Raw genomic sequence first — 22180 nt, 5'->3', positions numbered from 1 at the left:
AGATTCATGATATTAAAGGAATAAGTCCTTCGTATTGCACACATAAAATCCTTATGGAAGAAGGTCATAAAACGTATGTGCAACGCCAACGAAGACTAAATCCTAATATGCAAGATGTAGTTAAGAAGGAGATTATTAAACTGCTAGATGCAGGTTTGATATATCCAATTTCTGATAGTCCATGGGTAAGCCCAGTTCAATGCGTGCCTAAGAAGGGTGGCATGACTGTCATCACAAATGAGAAAAATGAGCTTATTCCTACTAGGACTGTAACAGGATGGCGTGTATGTATTGATTATAGAAAATTAAATGACGCCACCAGAAAAGATCACTTTCCCTTACCTTTCATAGATCAAATGTTGGAAAGATTAGCCGGAAATAGTTACTATTGTTTTCTAGATGGATTTTCCGGATATTTTCAAATTCCAATAGCACCCGAAGACCAAGAGAAAACCACATTCACGTGCCCTTATGGTACTTTTGCTTACAAACGCATGCCATTTGGACTTTGCAACGCCCCTGCAACCTTTCAAAGGTGCATGATGGCGATTTTTCACGACATGATAGAAGAATGCATGGAAGTATTCATGGATGACTTTTCAGTCTTCGGTGATACATTTAAATCATGTCTAGTTAATCTGGAACGAATGCTAATTAGATGCGAAAAATCAAATCTAGTACTTAATTGGGAGAAATGCCATTTCATGGTTAAAGAAGGCATCGTTCTTGGACATAAAATTTCAAAAGAAGGAATTGAAGTGGATAGAGCTAAAGTAGATGTAATTGCTAAACTTCCACATCCCACCAATGTTAGAGGAGTTAGGAGTTTTCTAGGGCATGCCGGTTTTTACCGACGTTTCATAAAAGATTTTTCTAAAATTGCCACTCCTATGAATAAACTCCTAGAAAAGGATGCGCCATTCATCTTTTCAGATGAATGTATCAAATCTTTTAATATTCTTAAAGAAAAACTCACTAATGCACCGATCATGATAACACCAAATTGGAATCTACCATTTGAACTAATGTGCGATGCAAGTGATTTTGCAATGGGAGCCGTTTTAGGACAAAGGATTGAAAAACGATTTCAACCTATATATTATGCTAGTAAGACATTACAAGGAGCACAAACGAACTATACAACTACTGAAAAAGAACTCCTTGCTATTGTCTTTGCTTTTGACAAATTTCGATCATATCTCGTTCTAGCAAAAACGGTGGTCTATACCGACCATTCTGCTCTTAGATACCTATTTTCAAAACAAGATGCTAAACCAAGATTAATCCGTTGGATCTTACTCTTACAAGAGTTTGATATTGAAATCCGAGATAAAAAAGGAGCAGAAAATCTCGCCGCTGATCATCTTTCTCGTCTTGAAAATCCCGAATTAGAAGTTCTGAATGAATCGGCCATACAAGACAACTTTCCTGATGAATATCTATTGAAGATAGATTATAAAGAAATCCCATGGTTTGCAGACTATGCAAACTACTTAGTTTGTGGATTCCTTGAAAAAGGATTATCGTACCAAAGACGAAAGAAATTCTTCAGTGATATAAAACACTATTTCTGGGAAGATCCACATCTGTTTAAAAGTTGTCCCGATGGAATAATACGCCGATGTGTATTTGGAGATGAAGCTAGTAAAATTTTAAACCATTGTCACACAGGACCAACAGGAGGGCATTATGGGCCTCAACTAACAGCAAGAAAAGTTTATGAAGCTGGATTCTATTGGCCTACAATTTACAAAGACGCACACCTTCTTTGCAAATCCTGTGATGCATGTCAAAGGGCCGGAAAAATAAGTAAACGTGATGAAATGCCACAAAATGTCATCCAAGTATGTGAAGTATTTGACATTTGGGGTATTGACTTTATGGGTCCATTTCCAAAATCTCATAATAATCTATATATACTCGTAGCCATTGATTATGTATCTAAATGGGCGGAAGCACAAGCTCTCCCAACTAACGATGCACGAGTTGTAGTAAACTTTTTAAAACGTCTTTTTGCAAGGTTTGGAACACCGAAAGCTTTAATAAGTGATCGGGGTACTCATTTCTGTAATAATCAACTTGAGAAAATTCTTAAAAGATATGGAGTAACTCATAAAATCTCCACCGCATATCATCCACAAACAAGTGGACAAGTTGAAAATACCAACCGAGCTTTAAAACGTATTCTTGAGAAAACCGTAGGATCAAATCCGAAGGAATGGTCCATTAAATTGGAGGATGCACTCTGGGCTTTTAGAACAGCCTACAAAACTCCAATTGGAACCACACCTTTTAGACTTGTGTATGGAAAAGCATGTCATCTTCCAGTAGAAATTGAACACAAAGCATTTTGGGCTTTGAAGACATGTAATCTTGATTTACATGAAGCCGGACGTCTACGATTAAGTCAACTAAACGAATTAGAAGAATTAAGACATGAAGCATACGAGAATTCGTTAATCTATAAAGAAAGAACGAAGAAATGGCATGATAAAAGAATCAGAAGTTCAAAAGAATTTAAAGAAGGAGACAGAGTTCTTCTTTTCAATTCACGATTCAAGCTATTTCCTGGAAAATTGAAATCAAGATGGTCTGGACCATTCATAATCAAAAGAGTTTTCCCATACGGAACGATAGAATTAATAAATTCAAATGGGATTGAATTTAAAGTTAATGGTCACAGAGTTAAACATTACATACATGGTCCGATGGAAGTCGACAACGAAGTTAATCACAATTTCGACACCACAGCTAACTAAGTGTGGGGAGAATCAAGTCTTTAAAGGATAATATGAATTTCTGTTAGAGTTAGATTGTCTGTTTTCGTGTAGTTCTCGAAAATGGAACACGTATGGTCTTTCCCTAGCAGACCCTAAAGAACTAGTCTTCTCCCCCCATTCTGAATTTTTATTTTTTTTAGGGTTTTACAAAATGAAGACTGCCTGTGAACTAAACCATGGTCTAATGCTACACGCTTTGATCACTAAACGAAATAATGACATACTACCGAGTGAATTAGTATCAGTAATCAGAGAAAGAATGGACGGAGTTAGAAAAGGATCCAGATGCGAAGATAATAAGTTACAATTTGGTAAAGGAAAATCAAAATCCGCAGCAAAAAGAAGAGCACGACACCTAGAAAAATGTCACAAATGCGGAAAATGGTCACATGGAGGTAAATGTTCAAATAATCAAACTTATTCAAATACCGAATTTGTTACTTTATGCAGAGACGAACCGTTCATATGTTTAGAAGAAAAGACAATGAATGCTCGAGGTTACGCCTATGCAGCCATGGAAAACCAATTAAACCGACTATCTTATGAATATAATAGATCATATAACTAAGAAATCTATTTCACAGGTATGTCTGTATAGTTTTTATTTTTATTTTTATTTTTAACCTTTTGATAATAAACGCTAATTTGTTCGCTAAAAAGTATTAAATTGGTATTAAATAAAATTAGGTTTGGCGACCGAAATTATTGATATCGTTCAAAAATTTATTACATCACTGCGAAATTTAACGTTTATTCTTAAGGTATAAATATCTTTAATCAATCAACCCAAAATATTTCAAAAATTCGTCATGAGTTAAATTAGGTCTTGGAACCGAAATTACTTTACCGAAAAGAGGGGCGCATATTTTTGATAATATTTGATTGATTAAAGTGGGATAAAAAGACAAAAAGATTTTTAATTTTATTATGTTTTTAATCTTAATATTTAAACCTTAAATTAATATTGTAAACTTTATAAAAACAATATATTTAAAATTGTAAATATTTGAAAAATTAATATAAGTTTGATATGAATTTATGAATTTTTAAATTAAGTTTGGTGTGAATTTTTAATTTTTAATTTTTTAATTTTAAATTTATTATTTAAGTTGTGTGAATTTAAAAACAAAAATTTACTTTATCTCATTAAGTTAAAAATATGATTTTAAAATTCGTCGTAAGTTGAAGACTAGGTCTTTGAACCGAAATTGCTTTACCCGAGGGAGGGACGAGAACTTTTATTATCATTATTTTTAATCTTGTTGATTTAAAGTATGCCAAAAACATTAAAAAACCCAAAAATCTTAGCTTTTAAAACAATCGCTACAAAAAGACAAATTTTAAAATTTTGTCGAGGGACGGACTAGGACATCGATCCGAAACGACCTCGTCCTAAATAACAAGGGAAACAAAATTTTAAAATTAATTTCTTAATTGTTTTATAAGTTAAAGATTATAAAAAAAAAAAAAAAAAAAAAAAAAAAAAAAAAAAAAAAATAACTCCGCGACTCGCGGAGTTTTCAGTACAAACCTCCGCGACTCGCGGAGGGACCAAATTACAGAAAAAAAATAAAACAGCTGCACACGACTGATCACTCACACACACACAAAAACACAGAAATATACAGCTCGAAAAAACCCCCGAAAAACCCACGAAAATCATCCCAAAAACTCGATTTTTCACCGTTAATCTTCAAATTTTTCACTACAATCATGTTGAGAAGGATGATATCTAGGAACTACTCAAGAAAACAGGTACAATTACACCCCAAATCACCTTTAAATCCGAATTTTAGTGTGTTCTTGAGCATATTTTCATAATTTGAATTTTGTTAATTTTTAGTGTAATTAGTGTTAAATTGTTAGTATATTATGCATGTATAACCTAGATTGATGCTTGTTAACATGATTTGAAGCCAAAAACTTCAAAATCTTTAGAATCTAGGGTTTGTGTTCTTGAGCAATTTGGGGCTTTTTGATATAAACAGGTTATGGCCGATTTTTGTCATGAATTATTACTAAATTGAGTAGTGTAACATGTCTAGGTAGTTAAATGATCCAAACTTTGAGCCTAAACATGATTTTGAGAATTAAAGTGGACTTTTTCAAGTCCAAAATTCATGAACTTGATCTTTGAAAGATAATGCCATTTGAGACTTGTTTATTTGCTAGTAATGATTATTTTGACATGTTATTTGAGTTGAATGCTTATGAACTTGGCGAAAATTTTCGTATATGCTTATTTGAAAAAGTGTAGATTTGATAAAAATGTGAAAATAAGCTTAAGTTTGATATAAATTGATAATGTCATTGTAATTATTTTGATTGATGATTTTGCTGACACTAATGCATATTTGGATGCACAAAATTTGTGTTTGATGTGTTTTGCAGACTGAAAGGGGTGAATCTTCATCCCAAGCCCGCCATGCTCCTGCTGAGAACTTGGAACAACAGGAGGTAGATAACTACTACAAGCAGGATGTACCTCATCCAGTCATGACCTTTTCAGATATGCATTTGGAACAGTTGCACCCGAACCTGCGATTTGACAGACTTTGGATAGATTATCCAAAATATCAACGGGGTTTGCATACTCTTCACTCAAAGGTTGTTGAGGTACCGAGGGTCATAGAATGGGGACCCTTGGAAGCTGTAGAATTGGCCGGGCCAATTAGGGAATTACTGGTACAGAGGTATGGTAATTCTTCTTTTAATGACTGGATATGTTTATTCACCATACGCAGACCTGTATATAAAGTATGGTGTGAAGAGTTGTTATGTAGTATAGAGTTGAATGATCGGGTAGCCAGTTTAACCGATCGTTCTTTTATTAGATTTTTGTTAGGCGGTTCGATGCGCCACATGTCTTTACTAGACATGGCTCAGGCTTTACGTATATATACGCCTGAGGAGTTAGCATCTGCCGATTGTAGAAGATTGATACTAAACGGTAGGAAAATAGATGAGAATTTTGATACACACGGTGTGTGGAGTCAAATGACAAGCCACCACCGTTTTAAAGGGGGAAATTACTCTTATTTGGATATAGATAGAGCCGAATTAAGAGTAATACATAGGTTTTTAGCTAACTCGATTACACAAAGGGGTAAAAACAAAGAAAAGGTAAATGAACAAGATTTGTTTTACCATATGTGTATTCGAGACCCACACAGCGCTGTAAGTATACCATATTGTGTGGGTTATTATTTATCAGCTATGGTTCGAGGGATGCGTCCACATAGCATAATAGGAGGTGGTATTTTTATTACTTTGATTGGTGAATATCTCGGTGTGGATATAAGTCGGGGGGGATTATTAGTAGAAGAGCCGGAACCCCGCGACACTATAGGATTAAATGTATACCATGGTGCGAAAGTGTTAAAGCGGCGAAATAACGCCGCAGTACGATACAATGGTAGACATCCACAGGTAGAGAGAAACCAAGAACAAGGTAATGTAGGAGGGGGGAACCAGATGCAAGAAATGCAAAGGTTTATAGCTTCTCAGGAATACGAAAATGCTAGACAGAGAGCATTTGAAGATTGGCAAGTTCATCAGAACCAGATCATAGCGCATTGCCAACACATAGGTAGAAACTATATTCCTACACCGAAACCCGTCTTCCCTCCTTGGTCGATAGAGATGCAGCCACCATATCCTACGTATGACCCTGCCGAGGCATTCTATAGCACTTATGGTTATGCGTGGAACCCCTATTGGTACCAATATCATCCTTAGTTTACTTATTTTTATTTTTATTTTGTAATTTGTAATTATTGATATGTTTAATATTTTTGTTAATATTGTAATCATTTTTATAATTATCTAACTTTTATTCTTAGATTTTAATAATTTTTGAATGTGGGGTAATAAACCAAACTTCAAAAATATGTATATATGTTTGCAGTTTATCTTATGTACACAACAGGGTAAAACAACGCATTTTCAAAGACTGGCATTAAGTTCAGCAAAAGCAAGTAATTTTGACGACAAAGATGCAAAATATGTGAAATAACAACAAGACGGAATGAACAAATGACGTGCACCATTTATCATTCAGCAAACAAACGCCAATATATTTGGAAACTTTGGTAAAAATTTAATCATTTTCACACAAATCACCCTCAATAATTTAAATTGTTACTGATTTCTTGCAAATGAGGGCATTGCAAGATCTTAAGTGTGGGAAGGGATTAAATTCTTTCGGATTTTAAAATTTTTATATTAAACACTTGGTTACCATTAAAAATACTAGTAAAGCAGTAGTTGTATTAGAATCTAGTGCTCTCTGATAAAAAGAACAGCCCTAGTCTTATATACTGACTACCCAATTCTAGTAAAATTTTTCAATTAAATGAATTAAAATCATGTTTATACATATTTATGAACGATAAAACTAGGTTTCAAACACCGAAATTATTGTTACCTCGGAAAGGACATAAATTGAGAAACAAACTAAAATGTTAAAATTCATTTAAAATGGAATAGAGGACGATAAAAAGAAAAATAAAAAGCCAAGTGTGGGAAAATTTACCAAGTTATTTTAAACATATGTCACATATATCTGTAACAAATAACTAAAAATACTTTTGCTTTGGACTAAACTAAACTGTTTTACCCGATGAAAGAAAATAAGAGATGGATCTACACGATGAATCAATTCCATCATTAAAAGGAAGTAAAGTCTTCCGAAAAAGACACGCGCTTCTTGATTTAGGTCATGAAGTTGTCGTCCAGACCAGCTGTAGGTTGACGAAAAATCTAGAAAAGTCATCACTAAAATCAGCAGGAAATCCACGGACCTCAGCATTAAACAGGGTCGCCAAGTGGTCAGATTTATCCTAACCATGAGAAGGATTTATCTCGTACAATGGGGAGGCACCGTGCAAATTAGCTGGATAAGACTAATGAATCAGATCCCCAGAAAGGATAATCTCCTTAAAGATTAAAAATCAGCTTTTAAGACTGATATTACTCAATCCTAGAGATTGACCTTAAAGATTGAGAATTACAAACTCATGGAATTCAATGATATCTAAACTCGAGCTTAAACGAGAAAATATTTTGATCAAAATTATAAACCGATTTGTTTTCTGAAAACCCTATTTTCAATGCGTTCATTACCATTGAACGTAAAATCCTAGGAATTCACCTAGAATTCATTAGGTCACCTGAACCAAATCGGGTGTCAACCGTAAGAACGGTGGTTGCATAGCATGGTCAAAGACAGGACCTTGTGCCAGACCGACAAATTATAAGGGTGAGCTTTACTATTGCTCCTACCAAGGATAGTAATTGCGTCCGACACGTTATAGACCATAATCAAAAGCATGTCACGGGACATTGCCTTAAACAGTTGCTTGTTCAACGCTTTCCTTTACAACCGGACGGTAGTTTGCCGAAAGGTAATATACGGAACAAGTAAACTGGACGTGTTGCTTTCCAAATACAAGGTTGGCAAGTGGGTGACACAAAACCGCAAGTTTTGAGCTAAAATTTTCAAATCTAAAACCCACCAAACCCACAAAAATATTTTGCAAACACCGGTAAAGGGTTATTCCGGAAAACTTATCTAGGGTAAAAACTAGATTTAATTTTCAAAAGATCAAATGTTTTCATAAAGATCCAATTTCCTTAATGGATCTAAATTTTTATAGTCATGTGGGACTGTAAACCATATCGTTACTACCATTGTTTATACCGCCATATAGAAATCACTGATGTACAAAGTGTGAAGAATAAAGAAGTGATTCTAGTATTTCAAGACGATATTGCTTGAGGACAAGCAACGCTCAAGTGTGGGAATATTTGATAATGCTAAAAACGAACATATATTTCATAGCATTATTCCTCAAGAAAGACAAGCTTTTAGTTGCAATTGTTCTATTTACAAGAGATATTCGTTTAAATAATAAAAGGTGAAGACAAAAGACAGATTCGACGAATTGAAGACGCAAACGACCAAAAAGCTCAAAAGTACAAAAGACAATCAAAAAGGTTCCAATTATTGATAAGAAACGTCTCAAATTCACAAGAGTACAAGATTCAAAACGCAAAGTACAAGATATTAAATTGTACGCGAAGACGTTCGAAAATCCGGAACCGGGACCAGAGTCAACTCTTAACGCTCGACGCAACGGACTAAAAATTACAAGTTAACTATATATATAAATATAATATAATATATAATTAATTATATTAATTATATATATATTATATATATATATTTAAAACCGTCGGCAGCAGGAAACTCTAAGGGTGGAAAATGAAAATACCTCTCCGCGACTCGCGGAGTTTGAAGGCTATTTGGCCGCGAGTCGCGGAGCCCCAAAAATCAAATCTGGCTATAAAATCAACCCGAATTCTGATCAAAATATATCAATTTTTTTCTTCTCTTCATACGAAGTAATATATTTATATTTATAATTTATATTTTAATTTTAATTATAATTCTAATAATAAGGGTATGTTAGCGAATGTTGTAAGGGTGTAAGTCGAAATTCTGTCCGTGTAACGCTACGCTATTTTTAATCATTGTAAGTTATGTTCAACCTTTTTATATTAATGTCTCGTAGCTAAGTTATTATTATGCTTGTTTAAAACGAAGTAATCATGATGTTGGGCTAATTACTAAAATTGGGTAATTGGGCTTTGTACCATAATTGGGGTTTGGATAAAAGAACGACACTTGTGGAAACTAGACTATGGGCTATTAATGGGCTTTATATTTGTTTAACTAAATGAAAGTTTGTTAAAGTTAATATAAAGATTTACAATTGGGCGTCCCTATAAATTACCATATACACTCGATCGGACACGATGGGCGGGGTATTTATATGTACGAATAATCGTTCATTTAACCGGACACGGGAATGGATTAATAGCCACTAGAATAATCAAAACAGGGGTGAAATTACATTCAAGGGTAATTGGTGTAATTGTTAACAAAGTAGTAAAACCTTGGTTTACACGCAGTCGATAACCTGGTGTATTCATTAAACAAAGTATTAAAACCTTGTTACAATTCGAATCCCCAATTAGTTGGAATATTTATCTTCGGGTATAATAATAATTTGACAAGGACACTTGCAATTTATATTTATGACTGATGGACTGTTATGGACAAAAACCAGACGGACATATTGAATAATCCAGGACAAAGGACAATTAACCCAAGGGCATAAAACTAAAATCAACACGTCTAACATCATGATTACGGATGTTTAAATAAGCATAATTCTTTTATTTTCATATTTAATTTCCTTTATTTTATATTTAATTGCACTTCTAATTATCGCACTTTTATTTATTGTTATTTCATTTTATCGCACTTTTAATTATCGTACCTTTTAATTATCGCAATTTTATTTTATCGCATTTTTATTCGCAATTTCATTATCGTTATTTACTTTACGCTTTAATTTAAGTCTTGTATTTATTTTATATTTTACATTAGGTTTTAACTGCGACTAAAGTTTTAAAATCGACAAACCGGTCATTAAACGGTAAAAACCCCCCTTTATAATAATAATATTACTTATATATATATTTGTATTTTTAATAAAAGTAAACTAATATAGCGTTGAGCTTTGTTTAAAGATTTCCCTGTGGAACGAACCGGACTTACTAAAAACTACACTACTGTACGATTAGGTACACTGCCTATAAGTGTTGTAGCAAGGTTTAAGTATATCCATTCTATAAATAAATAAATATCTTGTGTAAAATTGTATCGTATTTAATAGTATTTCCTGCTAAAATTTAATAACTATTTTATATACACCTCGCGAAACATCACCCCCCTAAATAAATGATTTTAGTCCATAACATATATATGTTTATTAAGTGTTATCTTTTATGTACTTCAGATTGTAACTTATTTGCAGGTAATATAATTTGATTATCTTGCTGAAATATTATTCATTATTTGCTTATCTTATTTGAAGTTTTAGTATGAATTTTGCTGAAATACAACATCAATTAAATAGTAAAGACCTATGTATTGCAGATAGTGATAACATACACACTATGATCAAATCTAAAAAATATTTCATTGATTGGAAATCAACTAAAGGAATTATAAATACTATATCATGTATTGCAAAAATAAACGAGAAAGGCAAAATTCATGTTATCAAATGGTACGAATTTTATAATAAATAATGTCTTGTTTTCTCTCAATTAATCAAAAAGAAATTTGTTAAGTTTCTCTGATATATATCATAATTGATATGATTATCAGTCAATGATAATCGGAAATGAGAAATATCTATGTAGCACCGAAAAGCGCATATGATGAAAAGCGCATATAATGAAAAGCGCAGCGCATATGATTAAAAGTGCATATGATAAAAAGCGAATATGATGAAAAGCGCAGCGCATATGATTAAAAGCGCATATGATGAAAAGCGCATATGATGAAAAGCGCAGCGCATATGATTAAAAGTGCATATGATAAAAAGCGCATATGATGAAAAGCGCAGCGCATATGATTAAAAGCGCATATGATGAAAAGTGCATATGATGAAAAGCACAGTGCATATGATTAAAAGCGCATATGGTATAAAGGATATATGATGAAAAGCGCATATGGTGATTAATGAAAAAGCACATATGGTGATTAATGAAAAGTACATATGGTGATTAATGAAAAGCACATATGTTGATTAATGAAAAGCACATATGGTGATTAATGAAAAAGCATATATGGTGATTAATGAAAAGCACATATGGTGATTAATGAAAAGCACATATGGTGATTAATGAAAAGAACATTGAGAAAGAATCACCAATGTTTCTTGAAAGAATTCAAGGTTATATATATGGACCAATTCATCCATCATGTGGACCATTTTGATATTTCATGGTTCTAATAGACGCATCTAGCGGATGGTCTCATGTTTGTGTGTTATCAAGCCGTAATATGCCATTTGTAAAATTTCTTGCACAAATTGTTAATTTGAGAACACATTATTCTAATTACACCATTAAAAGGATGAGACTTGATAATGCTGGTGAGTTAACATCTCAAGCATTTAATGATTATTATATGTCTACAGGGATTGTTGTTGAACATCCAGTTGCTCATGTGCATATACAAAATTGGTTTAGCTAAATCAATAGATAAACGCTTACAGCTAATAACTAGACAATTGGAAATGAGTACAAAACTCTCAATATTTATATTGGAACATGTAAATTTACATGATGCGACATTAATTCGCATTAAACCAAGTGCAAGTCATAAATATTCTCCATTACCAACTTAATTTTGGTCGAGAGCCAAATATTTTCCATCTTAGAACATTTTGTTGCGCAGTGTATTTTTAATTGCACCACCACAATAAATGGTTCCTCAAAGAAGGATGGAAATATATGTTGGATATGAAACATCTTCAATCATAAGATATATTGAATCCATGACGGGTGATGTTTTTACAGCACATTTTGCTGATTGTCATTATAATGAAAAATTGTTCCCTACATTAGGAGGAGAAATAAAAAATAAAGAAAAAGATGTTTCATGATGTGAATATAAATTAATGTATCTTGATCATCGCACAAAAGAATGCGAAAAGAAAGTTCAAAAATAATACATATGCAAGAACTTGCAAATAAATTACCTGATGTATTTACAGATACAAAAAGGAGTGACTAAATCATATATACTAGCAGTAAATGCTTCAGCTAGAATTAAAATTCTAAAAGATGGCAATAATGTCACTCATGAGTCTTTGCCACATCTGAAACGTGGGAGACCAATTGGTTCCAAAGATAAAAATCCTCGAAAAGGAAAATCAGCAGATAATGAGGTAAAATAAAGTGTTCAAGAAGAATCACAAATCAATACTCCTTCTGCAGAGGAGATTGATGATATCAATACGAAATTTTCAATCCATTATGCACATTCAAAAAAAATATTATGGAACCGAAATGAAATGAAAAATCTTGATGAGATATTTTCATATAATGTTGCATATGACATCATGAATGATAATGATGATCCAAAACCAAAATTTGTCATGGAATATCAAAATAGACATGATTGAGATCAATGGAAAGAAACAATGCGAGCTAAATTTGAATCGCTCAATAAAAGAAAAGTTTTAGGATCAATAGTTATCACTTTTAAAGATGTGAAACGTATGAGATACAAATAAATTTTAATTCGAAAAGGAAATGAGAAAAAATAAAGTTACAAGGTAAAGCTAGACTTGTAACTCAAGACTTCTCTCAAAGACCAGAAATTGATTATGTGGAAACTTATTCTCCAGTTATGGATGAAATTACTTAATCAGCCTGGCAGTTTCTAAAGATTTAGAAATGCATCTAATGGATGTTATTAATACTTATTTAATTGAATCACTTGATAGTGATATATACATGAATATACATGAAGGGTTTAAGGTATCAGAAGCATCTATTGCAAAACACAAGGAAATGTATTCCATTAAATCACAAAGATTTTTACATGGGTTGATAAAATGGTATAACCGATTAAGTGATTACTTGATAAGAAAAGGGTATACAAATAATCTTATTTGCACATGTGTTCTTATTAAGAAAACAATGTCTGAATATGTGATTGTAAGTTGTTTATGTCTATAATCTTAACATCATAGGTACAAATAAAGAGATCCATGAAGCCATTCAACTTCTAAAAAAAAGGAATTTGAAATGAAAGATCTCGAAAAAACCAAGTATTGCCTTGGTTTGCATATTGAGCATATGCCTAATGGTTTATTTGTACATCAAACAACTTATATAGAAAATATTTTAAAACGTTTTCAGTATGGACAATGCAAAAAGTACTCCTATAGTTGTTAGATCACTTAATGTTGACACTGATCCATTTCATCCCCGTAAAGATCATGAAGATCTTAATGGATTAGAAGTTCCATATCTTAATGCAATTGGAGCTCTTATGTATCTTACAGATTGTACAAGACCTGACATTTCTTTTGCAGTTAATTTGTTGGCAAGGTTCAGCTCAGCTCCTACCAAAAGACATTAGAATGGGATCAAACACATATTTTGATACCTTTGAGGAACTACTGATTTAGGATTATTTTATTCTAACGAATCAAAACAAGATTTGGTTGGTTATGCAGATGTAGGTTATTTATCTGATCCACATAAAGCTAAATCTCAAAATGGATATTTATTCCTAAATAGAGTTACCGCGATATCATGGACTTTTAAAAAACAAACACTTGTTGCAACATCATCAAATCATGCCGAAGTGATTGCATTACATGAAGCTACTCGAAAATGTTTTTAGTTGAGATCAATGACACAACTCATTAGTGATTCTTGTGGACTTGAACTCGATAAAAGTCCAATAACTATCTATGAAGATAATGCAGCTTGCATAGCACAGATGAAAGAAGGGTATATCAAAAGTGACCGAACAAAACACATACCTCCTAGATTCTTCTCATACACTCAAGATCTCATTAAGGACAACCCGATTGAAATGAGATATGTTCAATCCAACAAAAACTCTGCTGATCTTTTCACCAATGCACTCACAACTGCTATTTTCAGAACGCATGTTCACAATATTGGCATGAGACATGTTCAAAAGATATAACAACTCAGCAATGTCTACTTGAGGGGGAGACAACTCTATACTGCACTCTTTTTCCCTTAGCTAAAGTTTTTTCCCACTGGGTTTTCTTTAGAAAGGTTTTTAACGAGGTAGCACTAGTTGTTTGCTATTAAAATTGTCATCCAAGGGGGAGTGTTATAACAATGCATCAATTATTGAATGTGGCTAACAATCAATTATTGAAGGTGGCTAACAATTTTATATATAATTCATAAAAGTCAAATATGTAACACTCTTAATGTAGTATAAATATACATGTATGGTAGCCATTTAAAGAGGTACCAATTCTCTTAAAATATCAATATACTCCTTATAGAGTACTCTTTGTTATTTTCTTCTCTCTTTGTTCTTATATATAATCATAACAAATAATACTAATATTAACATTAATATTAACATTAATAATAATGAAAGTAATAATAATAATATAACAACTATATTTTAACTTGTAATTACACATAATTTATTAATTATGTAATGTTCAATAACTATATAATATATATAATTGAATATTTATACATTTTATATATTACAATATACATATAATAATAATCATGTATCGAAATCATATATTTATATATACAGATTTATTTTAATAACAACTTTTTATCTTGTATATATATTTTTACATATTTAACTCTGATGATTAAATTGTATTTTATTATTTCAATTTATTATATAAACATATATATATATATATATATATATATATATATATATATATATATACATATTTATTTACAATAATTGTTCGTGAATCGTCGGGAACAGTCAAAGGTTAACTGAATCCATGTAAACAGTTCAAAAATTTTTGAAACTCAACATTATAGACTTTGCTTATCGTGTCAAGAATATTAATTCTTGTATAGAATTTGGTTCAAAATAAGTCAAAATTTTTCGGGTCGTCACAACAACGACTCCCAAAACTGGCACAACTGTTCTCGGGGCATTCCTTTCATTAGTAAATGCTTGAGCTAGAAGGAGTGCAACTTGCATATTTTGGTTATGAATCATGGCGTGCATTAGGCGCATATCATTAACGGTGATAGCACCACCATGTTGGGTTTTTGGGTGAAGAGTTTTGGCGATGAGGTGGTGGAGAATGTGGTGAACGGGGTTAGTGAAATTTGAGGCTATTTTAATTGACATCCAGGCTTCATTATCAGAGGTGTAGGCTCGCCAGAAAGCTTGATGATCGATTTGGTTCAGTGTGGTGTATCCTCTCTTAAACACTGATCGGTTAACGTGTGATCTCTTGTACAGTTCTAGATAGGTCGCGAAGTGCGCAAGAGTCAGGTGATGCATTTGATTTTGATGGCAGAAATGGATGCATTGATGGCTGTTGTATTCCTCCTGGTCAACATTTGCTTCGAATCTCCATGTTGCCATAAATTTTGCATACGGTTCTTGGTACACCCGTTCTCTAATTTCAAACAGCTTTTGCCACGCACTGTTTATTTTCCTGTGTGCTGTAAAATTCAATATATGTCTCAGCTCGTCGGCCCAACCACATTGCTCCATTATTTCCCAGTTTATGTAGTTGTTGGCACCCTTTTGTCTATTTATTCAATTTCTCATGAATGGTTCGTTATCCATCGGGTTGTCTTGCCCGTGGATGGAGTGGGGCAACTCGTACTCATCTGGTAGATAATAAGCCATCTGCGAAAGTCAAATAATGTAGGTTATGTTCCAAAATAATAAGACTTATAATAACACTTAGAAATGAAAAGTGCTTATATTTTTCGAAAAAAATTCGAAATGAGGGCTTTAAAAATGGCATTTTCCAAATCCCTGTTATAGTCAATTATGGCCAAAATTACCGCAAATAATATCTAATCTTACTATAAACTTATTTCTAAGCAAAATTCAAAGCGTACCCATGATTGCAACAAATAATGCTAAAAATAATAATTATAGCGAGTTAGTCGTAATAAGCAACTTTGATTAAAGTAAGATGATTTTTAAGCATAGAATGATTCTAATGACCATTTTTAATTACCTTAAATGTTTTTAAACATCAAACTTTGCCTATAAGATCCTTAAGTCAAGGTCTAATACCGTTTTTATCAAAAAATATTCATTTTGTTCAAAACGTACAAAACAAGAAAAATCAAAAACTAGGTTCAAATTTCTTTTGCAAGTTAATGATATCCTCATTTAGGCTAATTTCAAAGTCATCCTAAGTTTTAAAAACGTTTTAACTATAGGAAAAACCCTAAGTCTAATTTATTGTAGTTTTACCAAAACTTTAATTTTCAACCAAACAAGCCTAAATTATTCCAAAATTAGTTTCTAAGCACTCTAGATGAATCACTAAGCCTAAATGAGCTAGCAAAACATCAAATTTTCAAAAATTTCACCAATTTCTAGCCTAAAACCTAAACTAACGAATCAAAAGCTAAAAGTGAACCAAAATGTCTCAATCAAACCTAAAAACTAACACATATCAATCACATTGTCTAACTAAGCATATAGGAATTTAAAATTGGGCATAAAACACAATTTTTCTCAAAAGTCAAAAATTTGACTCAGAGTAAAAACTCGATTTTTAACCGTAAAAGAGTACATTTTATGCAAAATTGATGATGAAAACGTGTTTAGGAGGCACGAGAGACGCGAATTAGAGCTTTGAATCGTTAAAATTAATAAAGATTTGAGGATGGTGGGTGGTGGTGTACTCGTCGGCCGAAGAACAAAGGGAAGGGAAGAAGAAAAAGAAAAAGAAGAGGAAAGAAGAAGAGGAGGAAAGAAAAAGAAAAAAAAATGGGCCCGTGTGGCTCACGGGCTTATTTTCCCGACCCGACTCGCAAAATTTTTATATTTTTAAAATTTTAAAATCCTCACTAGATTAATAAAAGTTAAATAAAATTTTGCTTCGGATTTTAATCCGGTTATTTTTATTAATTAAACTAAAAAGAAAAAGACAAATGGACGGAGTAAAATAGAAAATTTTTATTTCATTAATAACACAAATTACACAGGTTCCACAACTAAGTTCCAGAAATGATGTGGAAAGAAATATAAATTCAAAGCTTCTTTGACCATCCAGAGTAAATCAGCGGAGTGTACTGATATCGGCCAAAAAGTCACGTTTTACCCCCGATATTGGGCCCTAAAATCCATAAAATTCCAAAATTTATCGCAAAAATAATCGCCTTGTCGGTTTATTTTGTATATTAAGTAATTACGAAGGCGACGCAAAAAGAATCAAGAAAAATGGAGCTAAAACGAAGAATCTAGAGCGAAAACGGTGGAAGACAAGAAATTAAACGGCCTACCAAACGGCCTGCCAAACGGCTTGCTTGGCTTGCAAATGGCCTGCCACACACCCTCAGCAAATGGCCTCAGCAAACGGCCTGGTCTGGAAAATGGCACCTGCAAACGGCTTGCCAAACGACATGCCAGCCATTTGCAGCAAAAACAAAGTCTATTTAAAGGGCTCTCTCCATCCATTTCAACACACACTCAATTTACAATTCATTTTATATTTTCAAGTTTTAGTTAGTTTTTAGTAGTAGCTAGCTTAGATTTTATTTTCCGGAGGATATCCCGGCGAGTCCCTGCGATCTCGGGCAGATTTCTTCAGCCTTTTCAGGTTTTTATCATAAACGCTTGTATTTTGTATTAAACATGTATTCTTACCTTTTATGTTTAATAATACATTCTGATATTACCATGATAGCTTAATTAATTTGTATGTTGCCATGATAGAAGTTTGGGTTAGCGTAGTTATGTTAAATTAGTACGGTTACTGTTATTATGCTGAACTTGTGAGTCTGATAGATTTGTATGCTAGCATCTTATGGATTGACCAACCTAGGTTGTGATCAGGACTTGTCCAACTATATGAACTTAGCTACTTCATAGAATTAAGACCCCTGGTTATACTGTATCTGAAGATTCTATGAACTCGGTATGGCCGGAGTTCCCGAGAGACATCTAATGCGCTTTTAGTACACGAAACTTTGGAATTGAGACATGAATAACCTAGTATGCCTATTGACTATTCCAAGGAGACCTCTTATGAAATGTCCCGTTCATATTGATTATAAACGTTCCATATTAATTGATTTCGTTGCGAGGTTTTGACCTCTATATGAGACGTTTTTCAAAGACTGCATTCGATTTTAAAACAAACCATAACCTTTATTTTATCGATAAAGGTTTAAAAATATTACGACGATTATCAAATAATGATAATAAAAAATATAGCCTTTTCACACGACCATTACATAGTGGTTAACAATAATATTACACAACAATATATGTCTTCGAGTGCAGTTTTCAAACAATATTATTCAAGCATGGACTCCAAATCTTGTCCTTAATTTAGTATGGAACAGCGAAAGCTCTTAACAATTACCTGAGAATAAACATGCTTAAAACGTCAACAAAAATGTTGGTGAGTTATAGGTTTAACCTATATATTTATCAATCTTAATAATAGACCACAAGATTTCATATTTTCATTTTTCGTAAACATCATCCCATACATAGAGATAAAAATCATTCATATGGTGAACACCTGGTAACCGACATTAACAAGATGCATATAAGAATATCCCCATCATTCCAGGACATCCATCGGACATGATATAAAAACTCGAAGTACTAAAGCATCCGCTACAACGGATGGGGTTTGTTGGGCCCAATAGATCTATCTTTAGGATTCGCGTCAATTAGTAGACTGGTTTACTAATTCTTAGGTTACCAAGCAAAAAGAGGCATATTCGGCTTCGATCATTTAACCATAGAAAGTAGTTTCATGTACTTGTATCTATTTTGTAAAACATTTATAAATTTGCATGTATTCTCATCCCAAAAATATTAGATTTTTAAAAATTGGGACTATAACTCACTTTCAAATATTTTTACTTCGTCAGGAAGTAAGACTTGGCCACTAGTCGATTCACGAACCTATAACAAATATGTACATATATATCAAAGTATGATCAAAATATAATTACAACATTTTTATTACGTTTTAATGATTTGAGTTTGTTAAGTCAGCAGTCCTCGTTAGTAACTTACAACTAGTTGTCCACAGTTAGATATACAGAAATAAAGCAATATATATTATCTCGAATCAATCCACGACCTCGTGTATACAAGTCTCAGGCTAGATCACAACTCAAAGTATATATAGTATTTTGGAATCAACCTCAACCTTGTATAGCTAACTCAAACATTACTGCATATAGAGTGTCTATTGATGTTCCGATATATATATATATATATATATATATATATATATATATATATATATATATATATATATATATATATATATATATATATATATATATATATATATATATATATATATATGGGTCGATATGATATGTAAAAACATTATATTCATGTCTATGGTATCCCAGAATTACATAATATATGTTAGAATACATGTATAATACAATATAAGTTAGTTAATTTATGATTTGTATAGATTTGTTACAAATTTCACGTAGCTACAACAAGAAAAATTATCTAATCTTGTTTTGAGTGATTCAAGTTGCTATGGTTTCATAATAAACTGAAATTTATGAAACTAAACAGAAAAAGTATAAGTTTATAGTCAGAAATACAGGTTACAAGTCAATATTGTAAGAGGTAGTCATTTCAGTCGAAAGAACGACGTCTTGATGACCATTTTGAAAAACATACTTTCACTTTGAGTTTAACCATGATTTTTGGATATAGTTTCATGTTCATAAGAAAAATCATTTTCCCAGAAGAACAACTTTTAATTCAAAGTTTATCATAGTTTTTAATTAACTAACCCAAAATAGCCCGCGGTGTTACTACAACGGCGTATGTCCGGTTTTAAGGTGTTTTTTGTGTTTCCAGGTTTTAAATCATTAAGTTATCATATCATATAGATAGAGAACATGTGTTTAGTTGATTTTAAAAGTCAAGTTAGAAGGATTAACTTTATTTGAGAACAAGTTTAGAATTAACTAAACTATGTTCTAGTGATTACAAGTTTAAATCTTCGAATAAGATAGTTTTATATGTATGAATCGAATGATGTTATGAACATCATTACTACCTCAAGTTTTATGGATAAACCTACTAGAAGTGACAAGAAATGATCTAGCTTCAAAGGATCTTGGATGGCTTGAAAGTTCTTGAAGTAAAATCATGACAAGAAAACAAGTTCAAGTAAGATTTTTACTCGAATTAAGATAGTTTATAGTTATAAAAATTGAATCAAAGTTTGAATATGAGTATTATCTTGAATTAGAAATATAACCTACTGTATGTAACAAAGGTTTCTTGATCTTAGATGATTACTTAGAATGGATTAGAAAGCTTGGTAGTAGACTTGCAAACTTGAAAGTATTCTTGATTTTATGAAACTAGAACTTATAGAATTTATGAAGAACACTTAGAACTTGGAGATAGAACTTGAGAGAGATTAATTAGATGAAGAAAATTGAAGAATGAAAGTGTTTGTATGTGTTTTTGGTCGTTGGTATATGGATTAGATATAAAGGATGTGTAAGTTTGTTTTCTTGTAAATAATTCATGAATGATTTATAATACTTTTGTAATTTTGTGAGATATTTCATGCTAGTTGCCAAATGATGGTTCCCACATGTTTGATGAATCATTAAGTGCTACTAATAGCTGATCATTGAATGTATATACCAATAGTATATACGTCTAGGAGCTGGGTATTGTATGAGTATGAATACGGTTGTATACGAGTAGAATTGTTGATGAAAATGAATGGGAATGTAAATGTAAGCATTTTTGTTAAGTAGAAGTACTTTGATATGTGTTATGAATTCTTTCAAAAGTGTACTAATACATCTTAATATACAACATGTATATACATTTTAACTGAGGCGTTAAGTCATCGTTAGTCGTTACATGTAAGTGTTGTTTTGACACCTTTAAGTTAACGATATCCTTTAATGTAGTTAACCCATTGTTTATTATATCTAATGAGATGTTAAATTATTACATTATCATGATATTATGATGTATGAATATATCTTAATATGATATATATACATTAAAATATCGTTACAACGATAATCGTTACATATATGTCTCGTTTCGAAATTCTTAAGTTAGTAGTCTTGTTTTACATATGTAGTTCATTGTTAACATACTTAATGATATATATAATTATCATTTTATCATGTTAAATATAGTGTAACAATATATTAATATGATACATATGTATTTAGTAAGACGTTGTCATAACGATAATCGTTATATATATCATTTTGAGTTTCTTAATTCAATAATCTCGTTTTTATGTATATAACTCATTGTTAATATACTTAGTGAGATACTATATATCATAATATCATGTTAACTATATATATATATATATATATATATATATATATATATATATATATATATATATATATATATATATATATATATATATATATATATATATATCATCCTATAGTTTTTACAAGTTTTAACGTTCGTGAATCGCCGGTCAACTCGGGTGGTCAATTGTCTACATGAAACTCATTTCAATTAATCAAGTCTTAACAAGTTTGATTGCTTAACATGTTGGAAATATTTAATCATGCAAATATAGTTTTCATTTAGTATATATAATCATGGAAAAGTTCGGGTCACTACAGTACCTACCCGTTAAATAAATTTCGTCCCGAAATTTTAAGCAGTTGAAGGTGTTGATGCATCTTCTGGAAACAAGTGCGGGTATTTCTTCTTCATCTGATCTTCATGTTCCCAGGTGAACTCGGGTCATCTACGAGCATTCCATCGAACCTTAACAATTGGTATCTTGTTTTGC

General features: G+C 32.0%; 1 protein-coding gene across 1 annotated transcript in view; it reads left to right on the top strand.

Annotated features, from left to right (window-relative positions):
* Positions 1 to 22180, top strand: part of LOC139896258 (uncharacterized) — a 198689-nt gene that overhangs the window by 34059 nt on the left and 142450 nt on the right. Inside the window, exons 2-4 of the mRNA XM_071878857.1 lie at positions 1210 to 1644; positions 1756 to 2505; positions 3257 to 3271. Coding sequence (XP_071734958.1) covers positions 1210 to 1644; positions 1756 to 2505; positions 3257 to 3271 — 1200 coding nt within the window. The remainder of the gene's footprint in view (positions 1 to 1209; positions 1645 to 1755; positions 2506 to 3256; positions 3272 to 22180) is intronic.

This window comes from Rutidosis leptorrhynchoides, chromosome 1 (assembly GCF_046630445.1).
Source record: "Rutidosis leptorrhynchoides isolate AG116_Rl617_1_P2 chromosome 1, CSIRO_AGI_Rlap_v1, whole genome shotgun sequence".
Classification (NCBI taxonomy): domain Eukaryota; kingdom Viridiplantae; phylum Streptophyta; class Magnoliopsida; order Asterales; family Asteraceae; genus Rutidosis; species Rutidosis leptorrhynchoides.
The sequence above is the reverse complement of the archived record's forward strand: the minus strand, read 5'-3'. Positions and strand labels throughout refer to the sequence as shown.